The 23372-nt window shown below is 46.5% G+C and overlaps 4 protein-coding genes across 6 annotated transcripts; 3 read left to right on the top strand and 1 right to left on the bottom strand.

Annotated features, from left to right (window-relative positions):
• Positions 1–54: 54 nt before the first annotated feature.
• caspa (caspase a) lies at positions 55–7510 on the bottom strand. Of its 2 annotated transcripts, none has more exons than XM_084673752.1 (10): positions 7325–7510; positions 5331–6598; positions 5098–5199; positions 4501–4773; positions 4153–4316; positions 3645–3818; positions 2460–2700; positions 1939–2058; positions 1711–1820; positions 55–732 (listed from the first exon to the last, which is right to left on the bottom strand). In XM_084673752.1, exons 3-10 carry the CDS (start codon positions 5102–5104, stop codon positions 631–633), a joined length of 1191 nt encoding a protein of 396 aa, XP_084529878.1. In that variant the 5' UTR covers positions 5105–5199; positions 5331–6598; positions 7325–7510; the 3' UTR covers positions 55–630. The 2 variants fall into 2 exon arrangements, with proteins under 2 accessions (XP_084529878.1, XP_084529879.1); XM_084673753.1 differs by having other exon boundaries at positions 5331–6542.
• Positions 7511–9302: 1792 nt separating this feature from the next.
• On the top strand, positions 9303–14409 carry rabgef1l (RAB guanine nucleotide exchange factor (GEF) 1, like). 2 transcript variants are annotated; one of them, XM_084675017.1, is made up of 9 exons: positions 9303–9439; positions 10255–10466; positions 10644–10828; positions 10976–11148; positions 11345–11426; positions 11603–11735; positions 11897–11988; positions 12258–12514; positions 12751–14409. In XM_084675017.1, the coding sequence occupies exons 2-9, from the start codon at positions 10288–10290 to the stop codon at positions 13186–13188; spliced, it is 1539 nt and encodes a 512-aa protein (XP_084531143.1). In that variant the 5' UTR covers positions 9303–9439; positions 10255–10287; the 3' UTR covers positions 13189–14409. The 2 variants fall into 2 exon arrangements, with proteins under 2 accessions (XP_084531143.1, XP_084531144.1); XM_084675018.1 differs by lacking the exon at positions 9303–9439 and having other exon boundaries at positions 10259–10466; positions 10616–10828.
• Positions 14410–15941: 1532 nt separating this feature from the next.
• Positions 15942–18034, top strand: LOC146257994 (high affinity immunoglobulin epsilon receptor subunit alpha-like). The gene is made up of 5 exons (XM_084674502.1): positions 15942–16091; positions 16198–16233; positions 16303–16554; positions 16945–17199; positions 17340–18034. The coding sequence occupies exons 1-5, from the start codon at positions 16070–16072 to the stop codon at positions 17606–17608; spliced, it is 834 nt and encodes a 277-aa protein (XP_084530628.1). The 5' UTR covers positions 15942–16069; the 3' UTR covers positions 17609–18034.
• Positions 18035–18456: 422 nt separating this feature from the next.
• Positions 18457–21295, top strand: LOC146257993 (low affinity immunoglobulin gamma Fc region receptor III-A-like). Its single transcript, XM_084674593.1, has 5 exons — positions 18457–18541; positions 18648–18683; positions 19204–19470; positions 19976–20251; positions 20830–21295. The coding sequence occupies exons 1-5, from the start codon at positions 18481–18483 to the stop codon at positions 21093–21095; spliced, it is 906 nt and encodes a 301-aa protein (XP_084530719.1). The 5' UTR covers positions 18457–18480; the 3' UTR covers positions 21096–21295.
• Positions 21296–23372: the final 2077 nt, after the last annotated feature.

The raw sequence follows: 23372 nt of genomic DNA, 5'->3' as shown, positions 1-23372 counted from the left end.
TTTACCATCCACCAAAATAACTTTTGCACAAATCTGTTGGAATCAGGACAATAATTGGTGAGTTTTACCAGAGAGGTTTGACAGAATGTATTTATTTTGGAGTTCAGTTTCACTTTCAGCTCAGCTTGATAAGAGTGTAAAATAAAGATGATGTAAAACACATGTCTGCATATACAGTACACACTATGTTCAAAAATATGATACATCCCTTTTACCAGGTCATTACCAGATTCATTATAAAACTGACCACATTCCCATGAGGTATGGTAAGGCTGAGAAACTTTGATAGAAAAGGTCATGTGACATTCTGTTCAACATGATATGTCTTACAAAGCACAACATGCTGGCTTCATCTGGTCTGAAGCATAGAATGCTGGATACTAAAGAGCATAAAAGCATGAATTAAAGAAGAAAGCACATTTTGCCCATGATCACCTTGCATGAGTAAAGTAATGTAAATGTACAAATTAGTAAATGTCTTGTTCCATAATAAAGGAAAATCCCATTGTTGTACATGTGCTGCATTAAGAGTATATACGTGTCATTGTGAGATTATAACTGAGTTTTAAAACATTGGAATGCAGATCAAGAGGTCACAGGCTCAAATCCCCCTGTGACTGTGATGTGCTGTCAGAGGCCCGGGAACAGGTAGAATTCCTTCACCAGAGTACATCTATCGATGGAGGGCATCTGACATTTACCGTGTTCTTTTGCTTCAAATCGTCTCATAACCTTCAGGATTAAAACAGGAAGACATTAGGTTAGATGTAAAACTGCCACCGATGTTACTTGTTCATTAAAACAGATCTGGACAGTGCTTTACACGAAGGTACATTAACATCAATGTAGCTACATTGCAACACTTTACATGAAAGTTCACAGCAACACCCCTAGTAAGAACACTGTGGTCACAGGAACTGCTGTATAATTAAATGGTATTAAATGTTAGTATATTGGTAACAGTCGCATCACAAAAGGGTAACTACAGAACCGTACTGAGGGGAACTCATTCTTTTCAAGTTTCAAGTTTTATTGTCAGGTACACAGAACAACACAAGGTCAGACTGGGCACTGACATTCTTGTGACAAGACAACGCAAGCAACCTAGCATAACAATATATAAGTACTAAGAACATAGATTCCTGAAGTCGATCTCTATCCAGTCTCCACTCCAACCACTCTGGGGGTGGAGAGATAACAACAATCTAGATAAGAACAATCCAGGCCCCTGTTGACACAGTTCCCTGAGCTCACTCTCATGCCTCACACTGGAAAGCCCAGGTGTCCGTGTAGGGTCAAGACTGTCAAAGCAGACGTCCCATGGAGGAGGTGTTAGACTAGGAAAAGATGCTATGGAGGAGGTGTTAGACTAGGAGAAGATGCTATGGAGAAGGTGTTAGACTAGGAGAAGATGCTATGGAGGAGGTGTTAGACTAGGAGAAGATGCTATTTGATATTCTGTGTGGACAGGATCAGTTTCCTGTGAGTCACTAGCTGTCTGAATTTCCTCTCATTTCCTGAAACCAGACGTTTGGTGTTTGTCTTTCCAGTCAGTGAAAACGGGTGCTTGTTTCAGTACGGAATCAAATGCAGAGATCAGCGCTTAAAACGCTCCTGAGTTTGATCCGATCTGCAGATGTGTTGTGTGTATTGTGTAATATTTGCGTGTCATAGACAATTGATTCCTAGAAATTCCACCACGATACTTACCCTGGTGAACAGTTCAGAGATGTGTTCATCACAGGCGTATGTGTTGAAAGTCTCCATGATGTACTGGATCATTAAGGAGCCGTTTTCCTTGTGTCTGAAGGACACGGTATCTAAGGAGCACAGAAGACAGAGCAGACAGACTTACCTCCTGCCTGCAGAACGCTAAAGGCATTACTAGTTACATAGTCTGTAGAGAGGAACAAGACACAGGAAGGAGGAGGTGTGGACCTGGGGTGCTGGACAAGATGGAGATGAAATCCTTTTCTTTGTGTTCCTTAATAGAGTCCTCCTCCAGGTCATGAACAGACACAGGCACTGTGTCTGAGACCAGCACAGAGCCCTCTTTCTCTAGATGATTGTAAAAAACAAATCTTCAGAATGGGCTGTTTTAAAGGGACAAGATAAGTCAAGCCATCGTGCTACTGTGGCCATGTAGATCAGTATACTTTACAATCACAGTGATTGCGCTGTTTCTACACAGGAGAGTTGAGAGTTTGTGTTGAGGAATGACCAAACTAACGTACCAATTACACATCTTGGGTTTCTAGTTCAAGTAATGCAAATAAACACAGCCAAGGCAAGAGGGAAGACAGACCTTTCCTTAACTGATCACTAAAATACTGTTAGAACTACGCACTTCAGATCCTTGATTTTCTACTGTGCTTTCTACATGTAATATTCATATGTTGCTTAGGATGAAAGCTTGTGAAAAGTGACAGCGGTGTAGGGTGAGACGAGGCGACACCAACCTCCTCGACAGGCCTGGATGATGATGACCTTGGGTTTGTTCCGCAGATCTTTGCAGTGCTTCGTGTTCAGGTGTTTGAAAATGTTGTCGACAGGGAACACGTCTGGTTGAGCCGTATGTTTGTCATGGTTGACCCCCAGGATCTGCCCCAACGTCCCGTGGGACATGATGACCACAAAGGTGCTGTCTGCTGTGGTGTGCTCTCTGCGCTGGGAGAACTCCCTGACCGCATCGTCCATTTGCTGTGGGGAGCACACAGCCTGGAGCTCACTACACAGCCTGGAGCTCACTACACAGCCTGGAGCTCACTACACAGCCTGGAGCTCACTACACAGCCTGGAGCTCACTACACAGCCTGGAGCTCACTACACAGCCTGGAGCTCACTACACAGCCTGGAGCTCACTACACAGCCTGGAGCTCACTACACAGCCTGGAGCTCACTACACAGCCTGGAGCTCACTACACAGCCTGGAGCTCACTACACAGCCTGGAGCTCACTACACACCTTGGAGCTCACTACACACCTTGGAGCTCACTACACAGCCTGGAGCTCACTACACAGCCTGGAGCTCACTACACAGCCTGGAGCTCACTACACAGCCTGGAGCTCACTACACACCCTGGAGCTCACTACACAGCCTGGAGCTCACTACACAGCCTGGAGCTCACTACACAGCCTGGAGCTCACTACACAGCCTGGAGCTCACTACACAGCCTGGAGCTCACTACACAGCCTGGAGCTCACTACACAGCCTGGAGCTCACTACACAGCCTGGAGCTCACTACACAGCCTGGAGCTCACTACACAGCCTGGAGCTCACTACACAGCCTGGAGCTCACTACACAGCCTGGGGGATTCTCCATCCACATTTCTCTGACTTACAACTCCACCTCCCACTTCCTGTGTCAAACCCTTCCCACTTCTTGTGTCAAACCCTTCCCACTTCCTGTGTCAAACCCTTTCCACTTCCTGTGTCAAACCCTTCCCACTTCCTGTGTCAAACCCTTCCCACTTCCTGTGTCAAACCCTTCCCACTTCCTGTCCTCCCGTCAGCTAATTTCAAGCTCTAATTTCAATTGAATATAACAAAATGCAAAAAAATAAGTCATATGGAGATGATATGGTCCTGGTGCATTTGAATCGTTTCGTCATCAACCTTTTTAACTGTTTGAACTCCACAGTACCTGGCCTGAGAGGTTCCTGAGCTTGACCACCTGGTAGCCCAGCCCTTGGAGCAGAACCTCCATGTTCTCCTCATCCCTCTCAGCACCGCTCCTCAGCAGGTCCTCATCTGCAAACTCTATGTTGGTGATGAGCAGAGCCAGGCGAGTGCTGTCACGCGGGTCCTTATGGTAGATCTGACAGAACACAGCAACGCTTTCAGATGACGGACCACTGATGTGACCGACGACATTGTAGAAATTATTATTACATATTCCGTTTAAAACTACACTGACCATTGGTAAAAGGTTAAAAGGTAGTAGATAAGGTAAATACAACACATTTCGAACAGTATTTCTACAAGTCTGATTTGTAGTTTAAAGGTCTGCAAAGTAAGTTTTGTGTAACCATACGTAACAGTTACACAAAATCTCCTAACTGAAGAGATGTGTCTACTTGAAAAGATACGGCATTTATTTAGACAAGATGTTTAACCCAGTAATCTAGGATACTTGCGAGTCATGTTCCAACCTCTTTGCTCAGAAGTATGTCAGCTTTGAACTTCTCCAAGCTGGGTATTAGTACAGATGACACTGGGCGAGCCTGATGCTGGGGCTGGGGCTGGGGCTGAGAATGGGGCTGGGGCTGAGAATGGGGCTGGGGCTGAGGCTGGGGCTGAGAATGGGGCTGGGGCGCTGAGTGGGAAACACAAAGTTTTGTGTTTCCACACAACATACCAAATGTAAAGATTTATTTAAAACGGAATGAATGAGAAAAATGTGTGTGTTCGTTTTTTTATGTTTCAGACAGAATTTCGGGAATGGGAATATAATATTCGATGAAATATGCGTATTGCGTTTGGAAGTTTGCTTAACTCACCTGGTTGGCCTTGAGACAAACCCAGTTCAGCGTGCAGGAGTTTATCTCTACCATATATAAAATCTATCATTTGTTTGCTGGCATGATCTCCCTTTTTCCTGACTGTGTCGATAAGGCAGCGCGCCTGGTCCCGTCTTCCACAATTTTCTTCAAGTATCTCCTCAGATTCTCCCTGGTTCAACACCCGGGCCTCCAGAAGGTCATCCAGGAGACTTCTGATTAAAGCCTTGGACACTTTTTCTATGAACCTGGTTCGAACCGTGCTAAGCTCCGCTGGAAAAGACGATGTTTATATAATAAATATATAATCTCGATACGGAAGTAGGTAGCCTACTTTTTTGGACATGCAAATGATAATTATTCGTTCAAATTGTATATCGATGCTCTTTTTTATACGATACCATTTTTTTTACACATTTCCTTTTCTATTGTCAATATAGTCTTGGCCATAAGCTGTTCTCTGAAGTCATTACGTAGATCTTATGTAGGCTAACCCACCGAATAACGAAGGCTACGTTTTTGATGCCCAACTAATTGTTGTTCCATGGTTCAGATCATAGCATTGGCTACTTCGAAATGTACAAAATACAGGCTTACCTGCCATTTTCTAGATAATCCTGTTTTACCACGTAGGTTGTTATGCAAATTTCACAAATGTCTTCTTACGATTCTTCCTTCATATGGATCCTGTCTGACTTCCTATATCACACATTGGATTGGTCAATTAGCGAGAGGTATTTTATGGAATGTAATCTTTGGACTCTTTGACAAGGTGTGTCATAAAATGTTTACACTCAAAATGCAACATTTTTACATTTAGTTAAGCCTACATTTTAGTATTTCGGCAAACGATTTCATCCGAGGTGACAGCCAATACGAGTACATTTAGAAAGTGGGGCAGTAAATCAAGAATCAGAAGTGAGAAGTTCGACTCTTATTTCAGTGTTCTGAGTTAAGGAACGGTCTGTAGATGTATACCCCGGTGACTGTAGGCTACTGTTGCGTCTCTAAGTAGCCTACCGGGTGAGAGCAGGAAATAGTCGACAATATAAACGAGACATGTTGTCCGAATTACTGTTCAATTTTCTAACTTAAAACCAACTTTACCACAATGGCACGCGCCAAAATATCCACGCTTCGGATAAGGCGCAGTGCAACAAGACCATTTCAAATAGGCTACATAAATATTTCATAGAGAACTGTAGACCAAACCATACGCTGTATTCAGAGTTGAGTAAAACACATACTTGCAGTTCTTCATATAAGCTAACGGATATTTGTTTATATTGTTATTATTATACATAGCCTACTCGCGTTCTTAGTTGTATTAGTCTCCGGGGATGGCAGTGTAGCCTACTCATGATTCTATCGAACAGAAGTTTTGTATCCTACGTGTCATATCTGCGCTTGGAGACTGTATTAGAATGCTCTCAGAAGCCTGGTGGATAGCCTACTGCGTTTCTCATTTACATTTATGCATTTGGCATACGCTTTTATCCAAAGCGACTTCCAAGAGAGAGCTTTACAAAAGGGCATATATAGGTCACTGATCATAACAACGAGGTAGTTCCAAACATTGCAAGCAGCCAAAACATAAAGCATAGCTACATTGTGAAAAACTAAACAAGTGCTAAGGGAAGACCCATAAGAGCATGCAGTTATACAATTAAATTATACAATTAAATTAAGTTATACAATTAAATTAAAACAACATGAACCCCAAAAAGTGCAAGATTGTACCTGTAGAGGAACAATCAACAGTAAAATATTTCACAGCGAGTACAAGAGTTCAAGAGTTAACTTCGTTACAACTAACCTACAAGAGCAACAAGTCTCTCAATAAGTCATTGTGATCCTGGAGGAAACTAACATCAGGACCAATCAAGCATTCCAAAGTGCCGTTGTAGGCTACTCCCGGAACAAGTGCGTCTTGAGCCTTTTCTTGAAGGTGGGGAGACAGTCAGTGTCCCTGACTGTCAGTGTTTTCATAACACCGATGGAAGTTGTGGTGGAATTGCCAAGTCTGATTTCAGACTTCAGAGCTACAGTTTGGGAGAAATGGTGGAGGTCAAACTTGTAGAATGCTGCTCAAGTCAAGCTACAAACAAAAGCAAAATTACGTTTTAATAAAACAGGTTTTAATAACACACATTTTGAAAACACAAGTTGAGATAATGTTAAGTTGTAGGATAATGGTCAACAGCAACATTGCAGTGCTTCAACTGTAGGCCGTCGGATAACTCTGGTGAGACTTGAGGCACCCAGTTCAGTGTGCAGGAGTTCATCTCTTCTTTGTAAAATTATCATTTTGTTGCTGGCAACGTTTTCTTTTTTCAGCGCACCAGAGTATGTCAGCGCGCCTGGTCCCGCTTTAGACCATTTTCTTCCAGTACCTCCCAAATTCTCCCTAGCTGGTTCAACACCCTGGCCTCCTGAACGTCGTCTAGGAGACTTCTGATTAAATCTATCACTTGTTCTATGACACTGGTTCGAACCCTGCTGAGCCCCGCTGGAAAAGTTCATACAAATGTTCATACTAAATAGAATCTTAGTAGTCTGCGGAAGTAAAAGTAGCCAATTTTGAAATGCTAAGAATAATCCTGATAAAATATAACTTATGTATAGATCGATGCTTTTTTTCTATACAACTTTTAAAGATGTGGGATACTTTACGATTACATACTTTATAAATAGCTTCTTAGACCACCATTAACAATTTGACCCAATTGGTTCCCGATGAACAAAATAGGCCTACCATTTGACTTTTATGGAATTCAAAATACTTTTTAGCATAATTTTGAATGTACACACACTCGAGGCTTACCTGCCATTCATCCAGATGATTAAATCTTCAGCCATCTGCTATATATATTGTATAGGCTACTTCTTGTGCACATCTAGTCTTCTATTATGCTGCACTTAAGCCAAGCCTATATGCACGTCGATTTTCATAAAAGCAGCAAAATGAATAAAACGTAGAGAGAGTGGGGTGATTTGTGCCAGCGGGGAAGTTGTGCCGTCTATGGTGCCACACCCTTTTTCTAGGGAACCATAGAAGATATTGGTCATGTGACCACACATTTTTTTGATTCAGACAGTCATTTTACTCATTCTGCAAAGAACAGAGCCTCATTACATGAGAGGTAAACACATCCAAGTTCAAAAAACGTTTTTTTGTCTTCCAAAGTACATTTTCAATGATCACGGTTTTTTGATTGTTGTGTCTGAACAGTTATAGACCAGTTTGAAAACATTTCACACATGTTTTAGTGCTTTGGTAAGCTACACAATGAGTCTATATAGCTAGCATGATTTTAGCTCATAACTGCTGGATGATGCATTTTTTGCAATGAGGTGATTTGTGCAAAGGGGGCCTGGGGTGAGTTGTGCCACTTATGAATATTTAAAACATTATTTTATTGTGATTATACATTGTATTCTTACATTTAATCACTAAAACTAATGTGACATTCTTAATTTTAGACAGAAAATAGAAATAGACCACCAAGCCGCGGAGTTATAAGAGGAAGACAGGCAGGGCTTCCACTCCTCTAGAGGACATGGACAAAGCAGTGGAAGAGGTGGAGAAGGGGAAGTCCATTCGTCAGGTGGGGAGGCAGATTAACATATGCAGATGTCATTAAAACGATAAACGGAGAAGAAAAAGATGGATGGAAAAGAAATAAGGCCAGGATATAAAAGAATTGGACTTGCCAAGTCTTTGATGTGCTCATGTGGCGCAATTACTTTAAATGATGAGATGAATACTGTTTTACTTCAATAATCAATGGCACAATTTACCCCAATGTATTCTCTCTAAAGGCACAACCTAAGTTGCGCCAAATAGGAAAACACGACAGCAAATAGGAAAACACGACGGCAAATATGAAAACACAACAGAAATATGAAAACACTTCAACAAATCATAAAACACAAAGGCATTAACTTCTACCGGAAAAAGAAGGGCATAGGCTATCTAGCAGAGGACGGGCCCTCCTAATTGGACAGACGGACTGTCTTTTAACAGGAAGAAGATGTGAAAAACAAACAGGAAAGCGCCTATTTTGAAAACATGAGTAGCTACTCCCGAATATACTTTCGCTATTTTTAAGAATGCTTTTTGATGCAGGGCATACATAGGACATGATAGTTGATATGCTTTCAACCAATCACAACATCAGGATGAGTAGGCACGCACTTGGAAGTCACGTTTGAGAGAAGCACATGCTTTCAGGAACTCATTTCACACGTAGCCGATATAATGTACTGAGAAGAAAATCATGGAATTTGCTTTACAGCATCTTTACACTTGAACATACACTCAGTCTGCCACAGTCAATCACCCGACTGGGGAGCGAGAGGTTATGAACTTACGGCCCCCAAGAGGCTGCAACAGTTTAAAGTGGTAGACTATATAGGAATTGAACAGCACTTCGCGACACATGTTAAAGAGTTTGCTAGAAATAAGATTTTTGTTGTAGCCTATATTTAAATATTTAAATTAAAGGCTAATGTTGGGTTGAATCAGATCCTATTTAGTTTACATGAAAACCACAAAACCTGTTCTACAATTAAAATATTCAGTTCTACTTGTTAATCATTTAATGTTGTGATCATAAAGTTATTAATAAATAAATTACTGCTTTCTGTAATGCTTCTTTGAGATGGATCAACTCATCATTATTCGTATTTTTAACTTGGCGTTGATGGCTGTTTAGTTGGGGTGTAGTAGCGTCAGTGGGGCGGTAGAAGGCGCTCTTCAATTCACAGATAACAACACGGAAGTAAGTTTCACACCAGCCAACTACGTCAACAAACTCACTGACAGGCTGGCTGGACGACCTAGCTAGCAGGTTAGCTTTCCAATGACGGTGTGTGAGAGGAAATCATACAACGCAAATACAAAACATCTTCGCAAGCTTTAGCTTGTTTGTGAAAGGTAAGCAGAGTTTTAACGCGATGTTTGTCATATTTGGCGACGTGTTGAGCCTGTACGCCGTGACGTTAGCCTGATCGACAGTACTTAGCTAAACCAGATAACGTTAGCTGGCTAGGTAAATAGAGTATTAGGCCTTGTCACCAGACAAGTGTCATCTAATCATGTTTCTAACGTGAGATAATATGCTAGTGTAATGTATTAGCCAGTTATATCTAACTAGATGTGTGTAACAAACTTGTGTACAGTTAGCTTATTTACACAGCTAGCTACACTACTACTGTCACTAGTAGTTGTCTGAGAAGCCATGTTTAGTTGAGGGTTACATAGTGCTTAGCAAGCTTGGAAGCCTTTCGGGCTATTCTTCTGCTAGCGTTGGCTAGGTTTGCAGTACCCTGGATGGTTGTATTTGGTAGATTAGAATGAAGGCTTTAGTGTGATAGTTTGTCACTGAGAAGTGGAGAGACGCTGCTCATCTTCTGCGACAAATCAATATCTCACAGATCACGTGCCTCCCCCTGCCAATGTTCCTGGACAGATAATTCACCTTGCTGATGTAGTTAGATTCCATATTTAGATCTGTGTCAGTCTGTCCCTATGACAAGACGCTTGTATAAGAATCTACGGTTACAATCATGGCGGCCATCATTATAACTGTTCCACTCCAGACATCAGATCGTCTGTATAACAATACTATCGTATCAAAGTGACCTGCGGGGGGATTCGAGCCTGCGACTTCTTGGTCTTCCTCTTACACCTGAGCTACAACCACCCCTGTCCCCACATCCCATAATATGTCTTCACCGTGTGGTCAACAGCATTCCCAGCCGAGTGGCCTGACGCCAGGGGAGATGAGCACACGGGCGGAACGCAGAGCCATCCACGTGGACCAGTCAGACCTGCTGTGCAGTAAGGGATGTGGTTTCTACGGCAACACGGCTTGGCATGGGCTGTGCTCCAAGTGTTGGAGGGAAGAGTATCAGCAGTCCAGGCAGACCCAGATCCAGGAGGACTGGGCACTGGCTGAACGGTGTGTGTGTGTGTGTGTGTTGATCTTGTTTCTGCTCTCTGTACATGGATGTGTTTATCTCTGCATGTGAATGTGTGTGTCTTTGTGTGTGTGTGTGTGTGTATTTGTGTGAACCTCTGTATGTGTATTTGTGTGTGTGTGTTACCTAGTTGTGACAGCAACATGCTCCTCCTCCAGGCTGCAGAGGGAGGAGGAGACGGCGTACGCCAGCAGCCAGCAGGGGGCGCTGTCTCAACCGGCCGGCGGAAGCACCCCCTTCAGCAGGTTCCAGGAGAGGAAGACCAAGGAGAGGTCAAGCAAGGTCAACACTGTCACCAAGTTCTTCACTTCCTCAGCTAAAACACCTCAGAAGAAGACCAAGGGTAGGGAGAATATGAGCTAATACTGTCACACCAAGAAACAACATGTTTTTGTTAAGAGAGGGTTTGGAATCCACGGTGACGAAAGGGGGATTCAAACCAGCTTCTCTCTCTGACCCTCTGACCTCTGTGTGACCTTTGACCTTCCAGAGCCAGGGTCAGGGGAGGTCCAATCCGGTGCCAGCCCCTCCCCTGGCCACCAGCCACGCCTGGATACGGACCACGCCACCAGACACTTCATCGACTTCCTGAAGACTCTGAAACCTGGCAGGGAGATCTTCAAACAGTGCAGGTCCTTCACTGAGACCATGGCCTACAAGAGGGTCAGTCACCGAGGGGGGCATGGCCTACAAGAGGGTCAGTCACCGAGGGGGGGGGGGGGCATGGCCTACAAGAGGGTCAGTCACTGTGTGAGTGACTGAATTAGTGTGTGAGTGTGTGTAAGAGAGAGAGAGAGAGAGTCTGTGTGTGTGTGTGTATATATGTGTGGTGAGACTAACCCTAACCGTGGGTCCTTAGGACCTGGGAGCTGAGGAGCTGTCGGAGTGTGTCCAGGACTTCTACCAGAGCCTCTCTGATCGTCTGCACACCCACTTCAAAGGTAGCTTCCCAGGTCCTAGAGCCCCCTGTTTAGAGTCCCCTTCTCTTCACCATGTGTGATTGTGATAGCTGGAGAGGGGGAGAGATGTTCTGACTCCAAGCTTCTGGAGAGAGTGTGAGTGTGTGTGTGTGTGTGTGTGCGTGTGTGTGTGAGAGCTGACGTGTGTTGTGCTGCAGGCTCGTCAGAGCGGGTGGAGTGTGTGATGGATGAAGTGGAGCGCTACATGATGACACGTCTCTACGAGGAAGTCTTCTGTCCTGAGAACACCGACGACGAGAAGAAAGACCTGGACACCCAGAAGAGGATCAGGTGGGAGCACACACAGTCTCACACACACAGTCTCACACACACAGTCACACACACACCGTCACACACACACAGACGCATACACACGCAGTGCAGGGAGGGTCATTCCAGTACTAGTGATGGTTGTTTAGTGATGACGTGTGGTGTGGTCCTCCCTGTGTCAGAGCCCTGCACTGGGTGACCCTGGACATGCTGTGTGTCCCAGTGGACGAGGACATCCCGGAGGTGTCTGACAACATGGTCAAAGCCATCACAGGTGACATGCTGCCACATCACCAGTAAACAGGACAGATACACATTCAACATTTACCTAGTTCTGGGCTAAGCTAACACAGGAGCACTTCTGGGTTGGATAAGCCAACTGCTAACGTAACCTGGCTAAGCTAAAGGCTGTGCTAGCCTGGCTAAGCTAATGACTGGGCTAGTCTGGCAAAGCTAAAGGCTGTGCTAGCCTGGCTAAGCTAACTGCATCATGGTTGAAGTGGCGTGTTCTGGAGGGTGTAACCTTCCTGCTTGCCTTGCCAGACATGATCGAGATGGACTCGAGGCGCGTTCCCCGGGACAAGCTGAGCTGCATCACGCGCTGCAGCAAACACATCTTCAGCGCCATCAAGACCACCAAGAAGGAGGCAGCCTCAGCAGACGACTTCCTGCCCACACTCATCTACGTGGTGCTGAAGGCCAACCCCCCGCGTCTGCAGTCCAACATCCAGTACGTCACCCGCTACTGCAACCCAAGCAGACTGATGACCGGCGAGGACGGATACTACTTTACTAACCTGGTGAGACTGGTTAGATATACTACTGCACTAACCTGGTGAGACTGGTTAGATATACTACTGCACTAACCTGGTGAGACTGAGCTAGCTGGAAAGCACATAGAGGATTGGACCAACACACATTCATCTCACACCATTTATACTTTTTTGTCCCCTCTCTCTCTCCCCTCCCCTCCTCTTCTCTTCTCCCCCCCTCCCGTCCCTCCCTCCCTCCCTCCCTCCCTCCCTCTCCTCAACAGTGCTGTGCGGTGGCCTTCATAGAGAAGCTCGATGCTCAGTCTCTGAACCTGAGCCCTGAGGAGTTTGACCTGTACATGTCAGGCCAGGCCTCCCCCCAGCGCCCCCCCGCCCCCCCCGCCTCCTCCCTCAGCCAGGTGCGGGAGCGTCTGGACCTGCTGTCGGGGCTGGGGGTTAGGCAGGAGCGTGTGATGGAGGAGGCGCGACGCCTGGAGAGCGATCTGATTGACTGGACTGACGCCGTGGAGCACACAGTGCAGGGAACCCTGGAGAGGCTGGACTCCTCCCCCTTCCCTCCCCCCTCCTCCCTCCCTCCCCCCTCCTCCGCCCCCCCTCCCTCCTCCACCCCCCCCCCCTCCTCCTCCTCAGCCATCGACTCTGATAATGTGGAGGGGGACCTCCTGCCCCCGCCCCTCTTGCCTCAAGTGTTTGCAGGCTGACCTCTGACCTCCAGTGCCCTGAGTGTTTGAACGGCCCCCTCCAGAGCCCTTAGAGACTGAATCCTCTCTGTGCACACAGAACCCCCCTCCCTCTAGCCACACAACCCCCCCACCCCCTTAGAGAAACATTATAACCCCCTTTAGCACCCCCCCTCCCAGTTACCCCAAGTTGCACGCGCATGTCCTGATATTTATAACATTTGGCCGCAGCATAAACCTGTGAGTAGAGTTTTTGTTTGGAGTGTACATGTGCAAACATTCAACACGTGAGCCTTCCTCTGTCACATGACACAGCCGACAAGATGAAGGCAGGGCATTCCGACGTTTGGGCTTTATTGTGTTTCGACCTCCTGATGCACCTGGAGACTGTCTGGGCTGGGACCTCCTAATCCACCTGGAGACTGTCTGGGCTGGGCTGGGACCTCCTAATCCACCTGGAGACTGTCTGGGCTGGGCTGGGACCTCCTAATCCACCTGGAGACTGTCTGGGCTGGGACCTCCTAATCCACCTGGAGACTGTCTGGGCTGGGCTGGGACCTCCTAATCCACCTGGAGACTGTCTGGGCTGGGCTGGGACCTCCTAATCCACCTGGAGACTGTCTGGGCTGGGACCTCTTGATGCACCTGGAGACTGTCTGGGCTGGGAAGGATGGACCTCTGCTAACTTTGACCTCCATTTCTTATGAATCTGAATGTTTGTTTGTATTAAATATACCCTCTAGTACGCTCCCACGGGTTCAGTTAAATAATGTTACTACCTAAAGCTTTGAATGGTAACCAGCACTTTGAGATTTTCCTAACTTTAAAGTTGACTGTTTTATTAGTGTTCTAACAAATTGAGTGTGTGTGTGTGGAGTGTGTGTGTGGCCTGCACAGTGTTGTAATGTGTCAGTAACAGAACATCAAGCCCTTCAACAGCAGAACAGGACAAGCAGCAATAAATCACATCATGAAGGTGTTCTGAGTTCAGAGATGAAGACTGAGGTCCCCCCTGGGTCTCATACCAACACACGTGCTGGCTCAACCTCATTCTGACAAAAACAACAATAATCGGGTACCACATTATACAATGATCAGGTGTCTTTAGGCAGAGGATGACCTCATAGCTTGGGTTATTTCATGTTGAAAGAGTAAGAAACTTGATGCTGTGTAAATGTAACTTATTGACAAGTTGTTAATGGATTCCAGAGGTTTGTGAGCATTAAACAGTCCCAAACCAGACCCAACATCGTCCTGCATTCTCCTTCCAGCTCCTGGTCCAGCACGGTACCCATGGAGATGGTCCAGCCCGGTGTAGGGCGCAGGCTTATCAGACTGTTGGATAGAGATTTCACATGTTGCAAATCAAATCAATGTACAGATATAGAAAAAGGAGGGAACTGATATGCAGATTTTCTCTACATATGTGAGGTCGTCTCTTGCTGTGGTCAAGAGGTCACGCAGGAAGCCTCTGACAGTACACATATAGATAGAGGAATGTGCTACTTTCACCTTTGGAAAGAGCAACATGCAGAAAATAGTACAAACGATGAGTGATGACCACATCACTTGTGTGTTGTTTTCCCTGTGCATTAAGTCATAGAATATGTACTGTTTAAGGACATGTTTTGGTGGTTACTATATCTGTACTGTCCAGCTCATGTATATTATAAATTAAGCCAATCCTTTTCTAATCGTTGTGCCTCTGTCTGGTCTACCTGTTAAGAGATTTCATCCTTACACACGGTAACCATGGGGATGGCATCTGCATAGTTCTGGAAGTCCTAAACCTTGGGTGATAGGGAAAGCTCAGTGGTTAGAGGGTTTTGACTGCAGATGGAGAGATTGCAGGTTCAGATCCCCCTGTCTTGGGCGTCCACTGATCAAACACGTTATGATTTCCTGAAGTGTTCCCACATTAACACGCTGTTTCTGCAGAACTTAATATCAAACAAGGTTCCCCAGTAGTTCACCTCATAAGTGTGCGTACCATATAGGCAGAGCCCCCCCAACAGAGCCCCCCCAACAGAGCCCCCCTCAACAGAGCCCCTAACAACAGAGCCCTCCCAACAGAGCCCCTAACAACAGAGCCCCTAACAACAGAGCCCTAACAACAGAGCCCTAACAACAGAGCCCCTAACAACAGAGCCCCCCCAACAGAGCCCCCCCAACAGAGCCCCCCCAACAGAGCCCCCCAAACAGAGCCCCTAACAACAGAGCCCTAACAACAGAGCCCCTAACAACAGAGCCCCCCCAACAGAGCCCCTCCCAACAGAGCCCCTAACAACAGAGCCCTAACAACAGAGCCCCTCCCAACAGAGCCCCTAACAACAGAGCCCTAACAACAGAGCCCCCCCCAACAGAGCCCTAACAACAGAGCCCTAACAACAGAGGCCCCCCAACAGAGCCCCCCCAACAGAGCCCCCCCCAACAGAGCCCCTAACAACAGAGCCCCTAACAACAGAGCCCCCCCAACAGAGCCCCCCCAACAGAGGCCTGGGTCTGATCTGGCCCTGTGCTGCATGTCTCCCCATCCCTCTGCCCCAGTCTTTCCTGTCACACTTCACTTACAAACTGTATAATAAAGCACAAAATATATATCTTCCAGAAAGAAAAACAAGCCACGTTTGGAAAACGGCACCTGGCAGCCCAAGAGGGGGCTCTGCATCTCTCCAGTCAGCACTTTACTGTGTTTAGGATTTCTGCAAGTTAGCAGAAGTTGAGAAGGAAGCCGTTGTCCCTCGAGGGCGGCGCTGCCAGGAATAGGAAAAAGAGCACAATATCAGGTCGGAATCAGGACACATCCTGTTTTTGAGTGTTTCCAGTTTGAAAGACGTTTCACCTGCAGAGTATAAGAAGACGAGGAGGCAGTGTTCACCGTGAGAGACAGACTGAGGCCAGGATGAAGCTGCTCCTAATCTTCTGTGAGTTTCATCTCTGTAACGTTTCACAGGTCTTATTTACATTCAGATCATGTGTCCTAAGGTAAGGAGTAAGGTTATGATGTGTTTATCATGTTCCTCCTTGCAGTCGTTGCTGCTCTACCACTCTGGGAGGTGCATTCAGGTACGTAACCCCCCCCACTCCTATGAGCTGGTGATAGATTCCGTTTGTCAGGGTTGTTTGTCTCCGCAGCCTTGCCCTCCGTGGTGCAGATCATGTCTGGGAGCCCGCAGGTCTTCTCTGGGGAGCAGGTGGTTCTGCGCTGCCTTGTGGACGACGCCTCCTACCTAAACTTCCAGTGGGTCAAGAACTGGGAGGTGGTGTTCAACACCCAGGAGGTGACCATAACAGAGAGCGGGCACTACTCATGCCAGGGCTACTGGAAAACGGTCAAGGGCACCATCTATGCCAACGCCAGCAAGCCCTTTGTGATCGAGGTGGTTGGTGAGCTCTCTCCCCTGGTTCTCTTTCCCATGTTTGAGTATGTATCGATCCTAGCCTCATACTGTGGAGCTTTTCCCCAGCCTGGTCCTCAAGGACCCTGCAGGTTCTAGATGTTACCTGCTCCAACACACCTGATTCTAATGAATGGTTGTTATGAAGAAGAATGAGGTCTGTTTGAAGAGGAAGACATGTACAACATGCAGGTTCCCTAAGGACCAGGGTTGAGAAAGGCTTCTGTAGAGGTCGTCTCCTGGGTTTCCTGGAGGTGGAGGAGGAGGAGGAGGGAGGGCAGGTTGAAGTGTTTCCACAGTAGCATTAAAGAGAACAGTAATATGAACCACGACCCAGACACAGTCTCCCCAGCGTCTCTCTGCATCTCTCGCTCTTCAGAGGGGTCGGCCATCCTGCAGCACCCAGACAAGCAGGTGCTGGTGGGAGACGACGTGAGCCTCACCTGCCGTCTCCGTGGAAACCCTGTCCCGACAGAGGTGGTCCTGTACCGGGGGGACGTGGAGGTCATGAGGCAGCCCGGGGGCCCCCTGAGGCTGGGCAAGGTGGGCCTCTCTGAGGGAGGATCCTACCGCTGTGAGGCCAGGCTGGGGGACAACATGGTGAAGTCTCCCCCCACCAAGATCACCGTGCTGGGTAAGAGACGGACAAGTCTCTCGTGTTGCCGTAGATTGTTTAGGGTTGAGAAACAGTGAGGCATCTGTAGTATTTATTAGTGTTACAGTAATACTATGTATTAGTGTTACAGTAATACTGCGTATTTTGCTCCCTCCTAGAGATCCTAACAGAACCAAATCTACTGGTGAACCCCAACAGTCCTGAGTTTCCTCCACGCAAGATGCAGCTGGTCTGCCAAGTGGAGTACCACGCCCACCCGCCCGCCCCCCCCCTGGTCTACTTCTTCTACTGGAACGGCGCCATCATGAGGCCTGCCACCACGGAAAGCAGCATCTTTGTCCCCACCCTCCCTGGAGACTACCACTGCAGGGCCAAAGTACCTCTGCTCAGCATACAGAGATCCAGCCAGGTCACCACTGAGTCATGAAAGTAACAGACACCCTAAACCCAACACCAATGATCATTGGTTGATGGACAGAAGAACAGACAAGACACACAGATAAGCAGACAGACAGATAAGCAGACAGACAGATAAGCAGACAGACAGATAAGCAGACAGACAGATAAGCAGACAGACAGATAAGCAGACACAGATAAGCAGACAGACAGATAAGCAGACACACAGATAAGCAGACAGACAGATAAGCAGACAGACAGATAAGCAGACACAGATAAGCAGACAGACAGATAAGCAGACAGACAGAAATAGACAATAACATTATTCAAATGATGAGTTGTTTCCAAATGTTGTAACACATCATATCGACTCTTTTGCAGCTTATTCATCGAATATTCTCATGTGTGGTGAAGTTTTTATATGCTCTTGTAATATCAATAAAGAAAAGAATGTAAATATGTTTGTTTTTTTAAACTTCATCACGGAAAATCATCACAGAAAATCATCACAGAAAAATATCTTAAAACCATTTAATGGTGTAGAGATCCTTTCCACCTTAGTATACTTTTACGTTTGAAACATGAAATATGAGACTCCAATAATATACTTTAAACATTGTTCCACTCCATGATTACTGAGTCATAACATTTACTGGTGCTACACAAGGACTTGGTGGTCACAGTTTTGCAGTGACATCTATTTCAAGGAGAGAGATTTAAAAAATATATTTTTTCTCAGGATTCAAAATGTGGAAGTTGGCTCAAGTCCTGGTAAAGGAGTTTGTGTTTTCAGGAAGTGGGCCTGGGAAGAGGAAACAGATGGGTTTCAGACACAGGAGGTTTCCTGTTTACACTGTGAACAGACATGTTCAGGGACGTTCTTGGTTCCCTCCAGAGGTTCAGATGCTCAGTGTTCACCGTGAGAGACAGACTGAGGCCAGGATGAAGCTGCTCCTAATCTTCTGTGAGTTTCATCTCTGTAACGTTTCACAGGTCTTATTTACATTCAGATCATGTGTCCTCTCTGTTGGAGTAAGGTTATGATGTGTTTATCATGTTCCTCCTTGCAGTCGTTGCTGCTCTACCACTCTGGGAGGTGCATTCAGGTACGTAACCCCCCCCCCCCCTGCTCTACCACTCTGGGAGGTGCATTCAGGTACGTAACCCCCCCCCCTGCTCTACCACTCTGGGAGGTGCATTCAGGTACGTGACCCCCCCCCCTCCCACACACACCCACACACAGTACATTAACCATGTAGCTTCATGGTGGTTAATGTCACCTTCATGTAGCTACATGGTGGTTAATGTCACCTTCATGTAGCTACATGGTGGTTAATGTCACCTTCATGTAGCTACATGGTGGTTAATGTCACCTTCATGTAGCTACATGGTGGTTAATGTCACCTTCATGTAGCTACATGGTGGTTAATGTCACCTTCATGTAGCTACATGGTGGTTAATGTCACCTTCATGTAGCTACATGGTGGTTAATGTCACCTTCATGTAGCTACATGGTGGTTAATGTCACCTTCATGTAGCTACATGGTGGTTAATGTCACCTTCATGTAGCTACATGGTGGTTAATGTCACCTTCATGTAGCGTGTGCCTGGCTGCTATCTCCCCAGCTCCTCTGGCCGTGGTTCAGCTTGTGACGGGGGCTCACCGTGTCTTCTCGGGGGAGAAGGTCGTCCTGAGGTGTGTTGTGGACCAGGACTTCTACCAGGACATGCAGTGGTTCAGGGGCCCCGAGCTGCTGTATGAGGCCCAGGAGCTCACCCTGTGGCAGGCCAGCTTGGACCAGAGTGGACCCTATCTCTGCCAGGGCTTCAGGAAGACCCCCAGCACTACCTTGTACACCAACCTCAGCCAGCCTTTCCAAATAGACGTGGACGGTGAGCTATCTCATTCCTCTGAGATTCACATCCCTGCTGATTCACATCCCTGCTGATTCACATTTCTGCTGATTCACATCCCTGCTGATTCACATTTCTGCTGATTCACATCCCTGCTGATTCACATCCCTGATGATTCACATTCCTGCTGATTCACATCCCTGCTGATTCACATTTCTGCTGATTCACATCCCTGCTGATTCACATCCCTGATGATTCACATTCCTGCTGATTCACATCCCTGCTGTTTCCTCGATCCCTCGAGTTATCGAGGCCGGTTCACACTGCCCAAACAGACACCAACAGACACACATTGAATGGACTTCACACTGGAATGAACATTGTAATGGAAGTAGCAGGTGGAGGGAGCGTTTCCACGGTGACTGAAACCAGGAGAACACTAAAGGGGAACTCCAGCTATGTCGCCAAGTCAGTTCCCAGAACCAGCTGTTGGCCAGATCCGACCCCTGACCCCTGACCTCTGAATCCTCCCCTCTCCTCCCAGGTGGATGGGCCATCCTGGAGTCTCCGCCCCCATTACTGCTCGTCGGGGACGACCTGGAGGTGAACTGTCGTCTCCGTGGAAACAAGGTGCCTAGGCAGGTGATCCTGTACCGGGATGGCCAGAAGGTTCTGAGGAAGGAAGGTCCGAGCGCCGCTGCGCTGAGCATCAGCAACCTCACCCTGCAAGACACAGGGTCCTACAGTTGCAGGGCCACCTGGGACACCAGGGGGCGCACCAGAGCAGCCCAGTCAGAGCCCATCAGGATGACAGTACGAGGTGAGAGAGCTTGACACCACTCTACCGGTCCGTGGAAACCACAGCCCCCCTAGAGGGAGGGCGAGACCACAGCCCTCCTAGAGGGAGAGACCACAGCCCTCCTAGAGGGAGGGCGAGACCACAGCCCTCCTAGAGGGAGGGAGAGACCACAGCCCTCCTAGAGGGAGGGAGAGACCAGAGCCCTCCTAGAGGGAGGGCAAGACCACAGCCCTCCTAGAGGGAGGGAGAGACCACAGCCCTCCCCGAGGGAGAGACCACAGCCCTCCCCGAGGGAGAGACCACAGTCCTCCTAGAGGGAGGGAGAGACCACAGCCCTCCTAGAGGGAGGGAGAGACCACAGCCCTCCCAGAGGGAGGGAGACCAGAGCCCTCCTAGAGGCACGCGGAGATCACAGCCCACAGGGAGAGACAGTGACTGGTTATTGTTAACAGTAAGAGGCTAGTAGTACTACTAGTATTAGTGTTGATACTCCTTTGGTGTTGCATTAAGTGACAGTTGGTGATATGGACTGAGGGCTGAGAAACAGTGAGGCATTAGTAGTATTTATTAGTAATACTGTGTATTTTGCTCCCTCCTAGAGATCCTAACAGAACCAAATCTACTGGTGAACACCAACAATCCTGAGTTTCCTCCACGCAAAATGCAGCTGGTCTGCCAAGTGGAGTACCACGCCCACCCGCCCGCCCCCCCCCTGGTCTACTTCTTCTACTGGAACGGCGCCATCATGAGGCCTGCCACCACGGAAAGCAGCATCTTTGTCCCCACCCTCCCTGGAGACTACCACTGCAGGGCCAAAGTACCTCTGCTCAGCATACAGAGATCCAGCCAGGTCACCACTGAGTAATGGATGGAGGGATGGATGGATGGAGGGATGGAGGGATGGATGGATGGAGGGATGGAGGGATGGAGGGATGGAGGGATGGAGGGATGGAGGGATGGATGGATAGAGGGATGGACTGGTGTTGAATCTTCCCGTTTCAAATCAAAGCTTTACCATCATATTAATATCTTCCTGTTAAGTCAATAAAGAGTTCTGTACAACTACTGCTTTTATTCATTTAAAACATTACATTAAAAAAGTAATAAAACAAATTTGTTTAGAGATACATTTTAGTATAAACTTATGTATGAAACATTGTAAGATATAATAACACCTCCCATAACATCCTTTAAACATTGTTATACTCCAGGATTTATGAGTCATAAAGTTTACTGTCAAGTGAAGGACCACAAGGACAAGATCACAGTTCCGTCAAAGATAGCTTCTTCATTCATGTCAGATTTAGACACAGGGACAGCCCTGTCTCCTTCACTTCATCAGAAGACATGAACAGGGACAGCCCTGTCTCTCACTTCATCAGAAGACATGAACAGTGACAGTCTTGTCTCTCTCACTTCATCAGAAGAATGCAGACATGCTTGCATCAGCAGTGCAGAAGGACTCACTGGTCACAGTTTTGCAGTGATGTATATGTTTGCTTGAGAGATAGAGATGGTGTGTGTGTGTGTGTATGAGAGAGAGAGAGACTGTGTGTTTGAGAGAGAGAGCGAGAGTGTGTGTATGAGAGAGAGAGAGAGAGAGAGAGAGAGAGAGAGAGAGAGAGAGAGAGAGAGAGAGAGAGAGAGAGAGAAAGAAGGTTCTTTTTGCTAATTTAATGAGTTCACTTCACATAAGCTGTTGGAACATTCAGGGCCTTTATTCTTCAGCATTAGGTGTGAAGAGTACAGATGCTGAATTCCTCAAATCTATTGAAAATGTTGACATCCTTATCCTAACAGAAACATGGTGCAATGCAGACGTAGAAACCTACTGTCCATATGGATATTATGAAGTCTCAGTACCCTCATTGAAACTGAGCACTGTCCACCGGGGTAGAAACTCTGGTGGAATTCTGGTATGGTACAAAGGGAACCTGGCCAACCACATTGCTGTCGTCAAACAAGGGAAGTCACACGTTTGGCTAAAACTACAAAAACTTAGCAGCATAGAAAAAGATATATACCTCTGTGCAATTTATATCCCCCCGCAGAATCCCCCTACTACAATGAGGATATCTTTAACATCCTCCTCACAGAAATTAGTCATTTCCAGTCCCAGGGAAATGTGCTGCTGTGCGGAGACCTGAATGCAAGGACAGGAACCGAACCTGACCATATAGACCCACAGGGCAACAACCATGTGTTTGGCCTGAGTCCTCTATACATGACACCAAGTATAACTCAGAGGAATAGTCTAGATGGAGTAGTAAATAATAGCGGGAGGGAATTAATACATCTTTGTCGCACCTCAAGCCTGTTCTTCCTAAATGGCAGAATCAGAGGGGACTCCTTAGGGAGGTACACATACTCCTCAACACTAGGAAGCAGCGTAGTAGACTATGCTGCCACAGACATAGACCCTTCCTGCTTCAATGCATTCACTGTAAGGCAGCAAAGCCCACTCTCAGACCACAATCAAATCAATGTGTTCCTGAAAAAGCCAAATTGCAATAATAGCACAATGACTGATCCCTCTAAACTGTACAAACTTATCCAGCCCTACAGATGGGACACAGACAGTGCCAACAAATTTACATTAGCTTTAAATTTAACAAAAATTACCAACAAAATTAAATGCTTCTGTGACCAAAATCAATATGATGCTGATCAAGAGGGTGTTGAGATGGCCGTGAGAGATATAAACCATATCTTTCATAATGCTGCAAAAGAAGCTGGCCTACAGAAAGTAAATATTAAACCTCACAAAATTAAAAAAGAGAAATGGTTTGATAATGAGTGCAAAAAAAAGAGAAAGGAACTGAGAAAATACTCAAACTTGAAACACCTCCGGCCAGAGGACCATGTCCTACGCCTGAGGTACTGCGAAATCCTCAAACAATATAAACAAACTATTAAAAAGAAAAAGCTCAACCACATGTATAAAACACTTAATGATATAGAACAGTCAATTGACCAAAACCAATTCTGGGAAAGGTGGAATAACATGAACACCTCAAGAGAAGTGGTACCACCTATCCAAAATGGGGAAATCTGGAAAAACCACTTTGAAAGCCTATATGAAGAAATCCCACTAAAAAGTATGAACCAAAACCAAAATCTAACAATCAAGCAATTAAGAAAA

The sequence above is a fragment of the Hypomesus nipponensis genome, chromosome 15 (assembly GCF_054491055.1).
Source record: "Hypomesus nipponensis isolate SF chromosome 15, ASM5449105v1, whole genome shotgun sequence".
In the NCBI taxonomy this organism is placed as follows: domain Eukaryota; kingdom Metazoa; phylum Chordata; class Actinopteri; order Osmeriformes; family Osmeridae; genus Hypomesus; species Hypomesus nipponensis.
This window is presented reverse-complemented; position numbering and strand designations above follow the sequence as displayed.

Bases quoted from the DNA above. Each gene is read 5' to 3' on its own strand.
- rabgef1l (XM_084675017.1), top strand. From the start codon at position 10,288: ATGAGCACACGGGCGGAACGCAGAGCCATCCACGTGGACCAGTCAGAC. The intron at 11,736-11,896 runs GTGGGAGCACAC...TCCCTGTGTCAG, and splicing joins GACACCCAGAAGAGGATCAG to AGCCCTGCACTGGGTGACCC. The intron at 11,989-12,257 runs GTGACATGCTGC...TTGCCTTGCCAG, and splicing joins CATGGTCAAAGCCATCACAG to ACATGATCGAGATGGACTCG.
- caspa (XM_084673752.1), bottom strand. The intron at 2,701-3,644 runs GTACTGTGGAGT...TGCTCCCCACAG, and splicing joins TCAGGAACCTCTCAGGCCAG to CAAATGGACGATGCGGTCAG. The intron at 1,821-1,938 runs GTCCACACCTCC...TGTGCTCCTTAG, and splicing joins CATCTTGTCCAGCACCCCAG to ATACCGTGTCCTTCAGACAC.
- LOC146257993 (XM_084674593.1), top strand. From the start codon at position 18,481: ATGCTCAGTGTTCACCGTGAGAGACAGACTGAGGCCAGGATGAAGCTG. The intron at 18,684-19,203 runs GTACGTAACCCC...CTATCTCCCCAG, and splicing joins ACTCTGGGAGGTGCATTCAG to CTCCTCTGGCCGTGGTTCAG. The intron at 20,252-20,829 runs GTGAGAGAGCTT...GCTCCCTCCTAG, and splicing joins CATCAGGATGACAGTACGAG to AGATCCTAACAGAACCAAAT.
- LOC146257994 (XM_084674502.1), top strand. From the start codon at position 16,070: ATGAAGCTGCTCCTAATCTTCT. The intron at 16,234-16,302 runs GTACGTAACCCC...TTGTCTCCGCAG, and splicing joins ACTCTGGGAGGTGCATTCAG to CCTTGCCCTCCGTGGTGCAG. The intron at 16,555-16,944 runs GTGAGCTCTCTC...CTCGCTCTTCAG, and splicing joins CTTTGTGATCGAGGTGGTTG to AGGGGTCGGCCATCCTGCAG.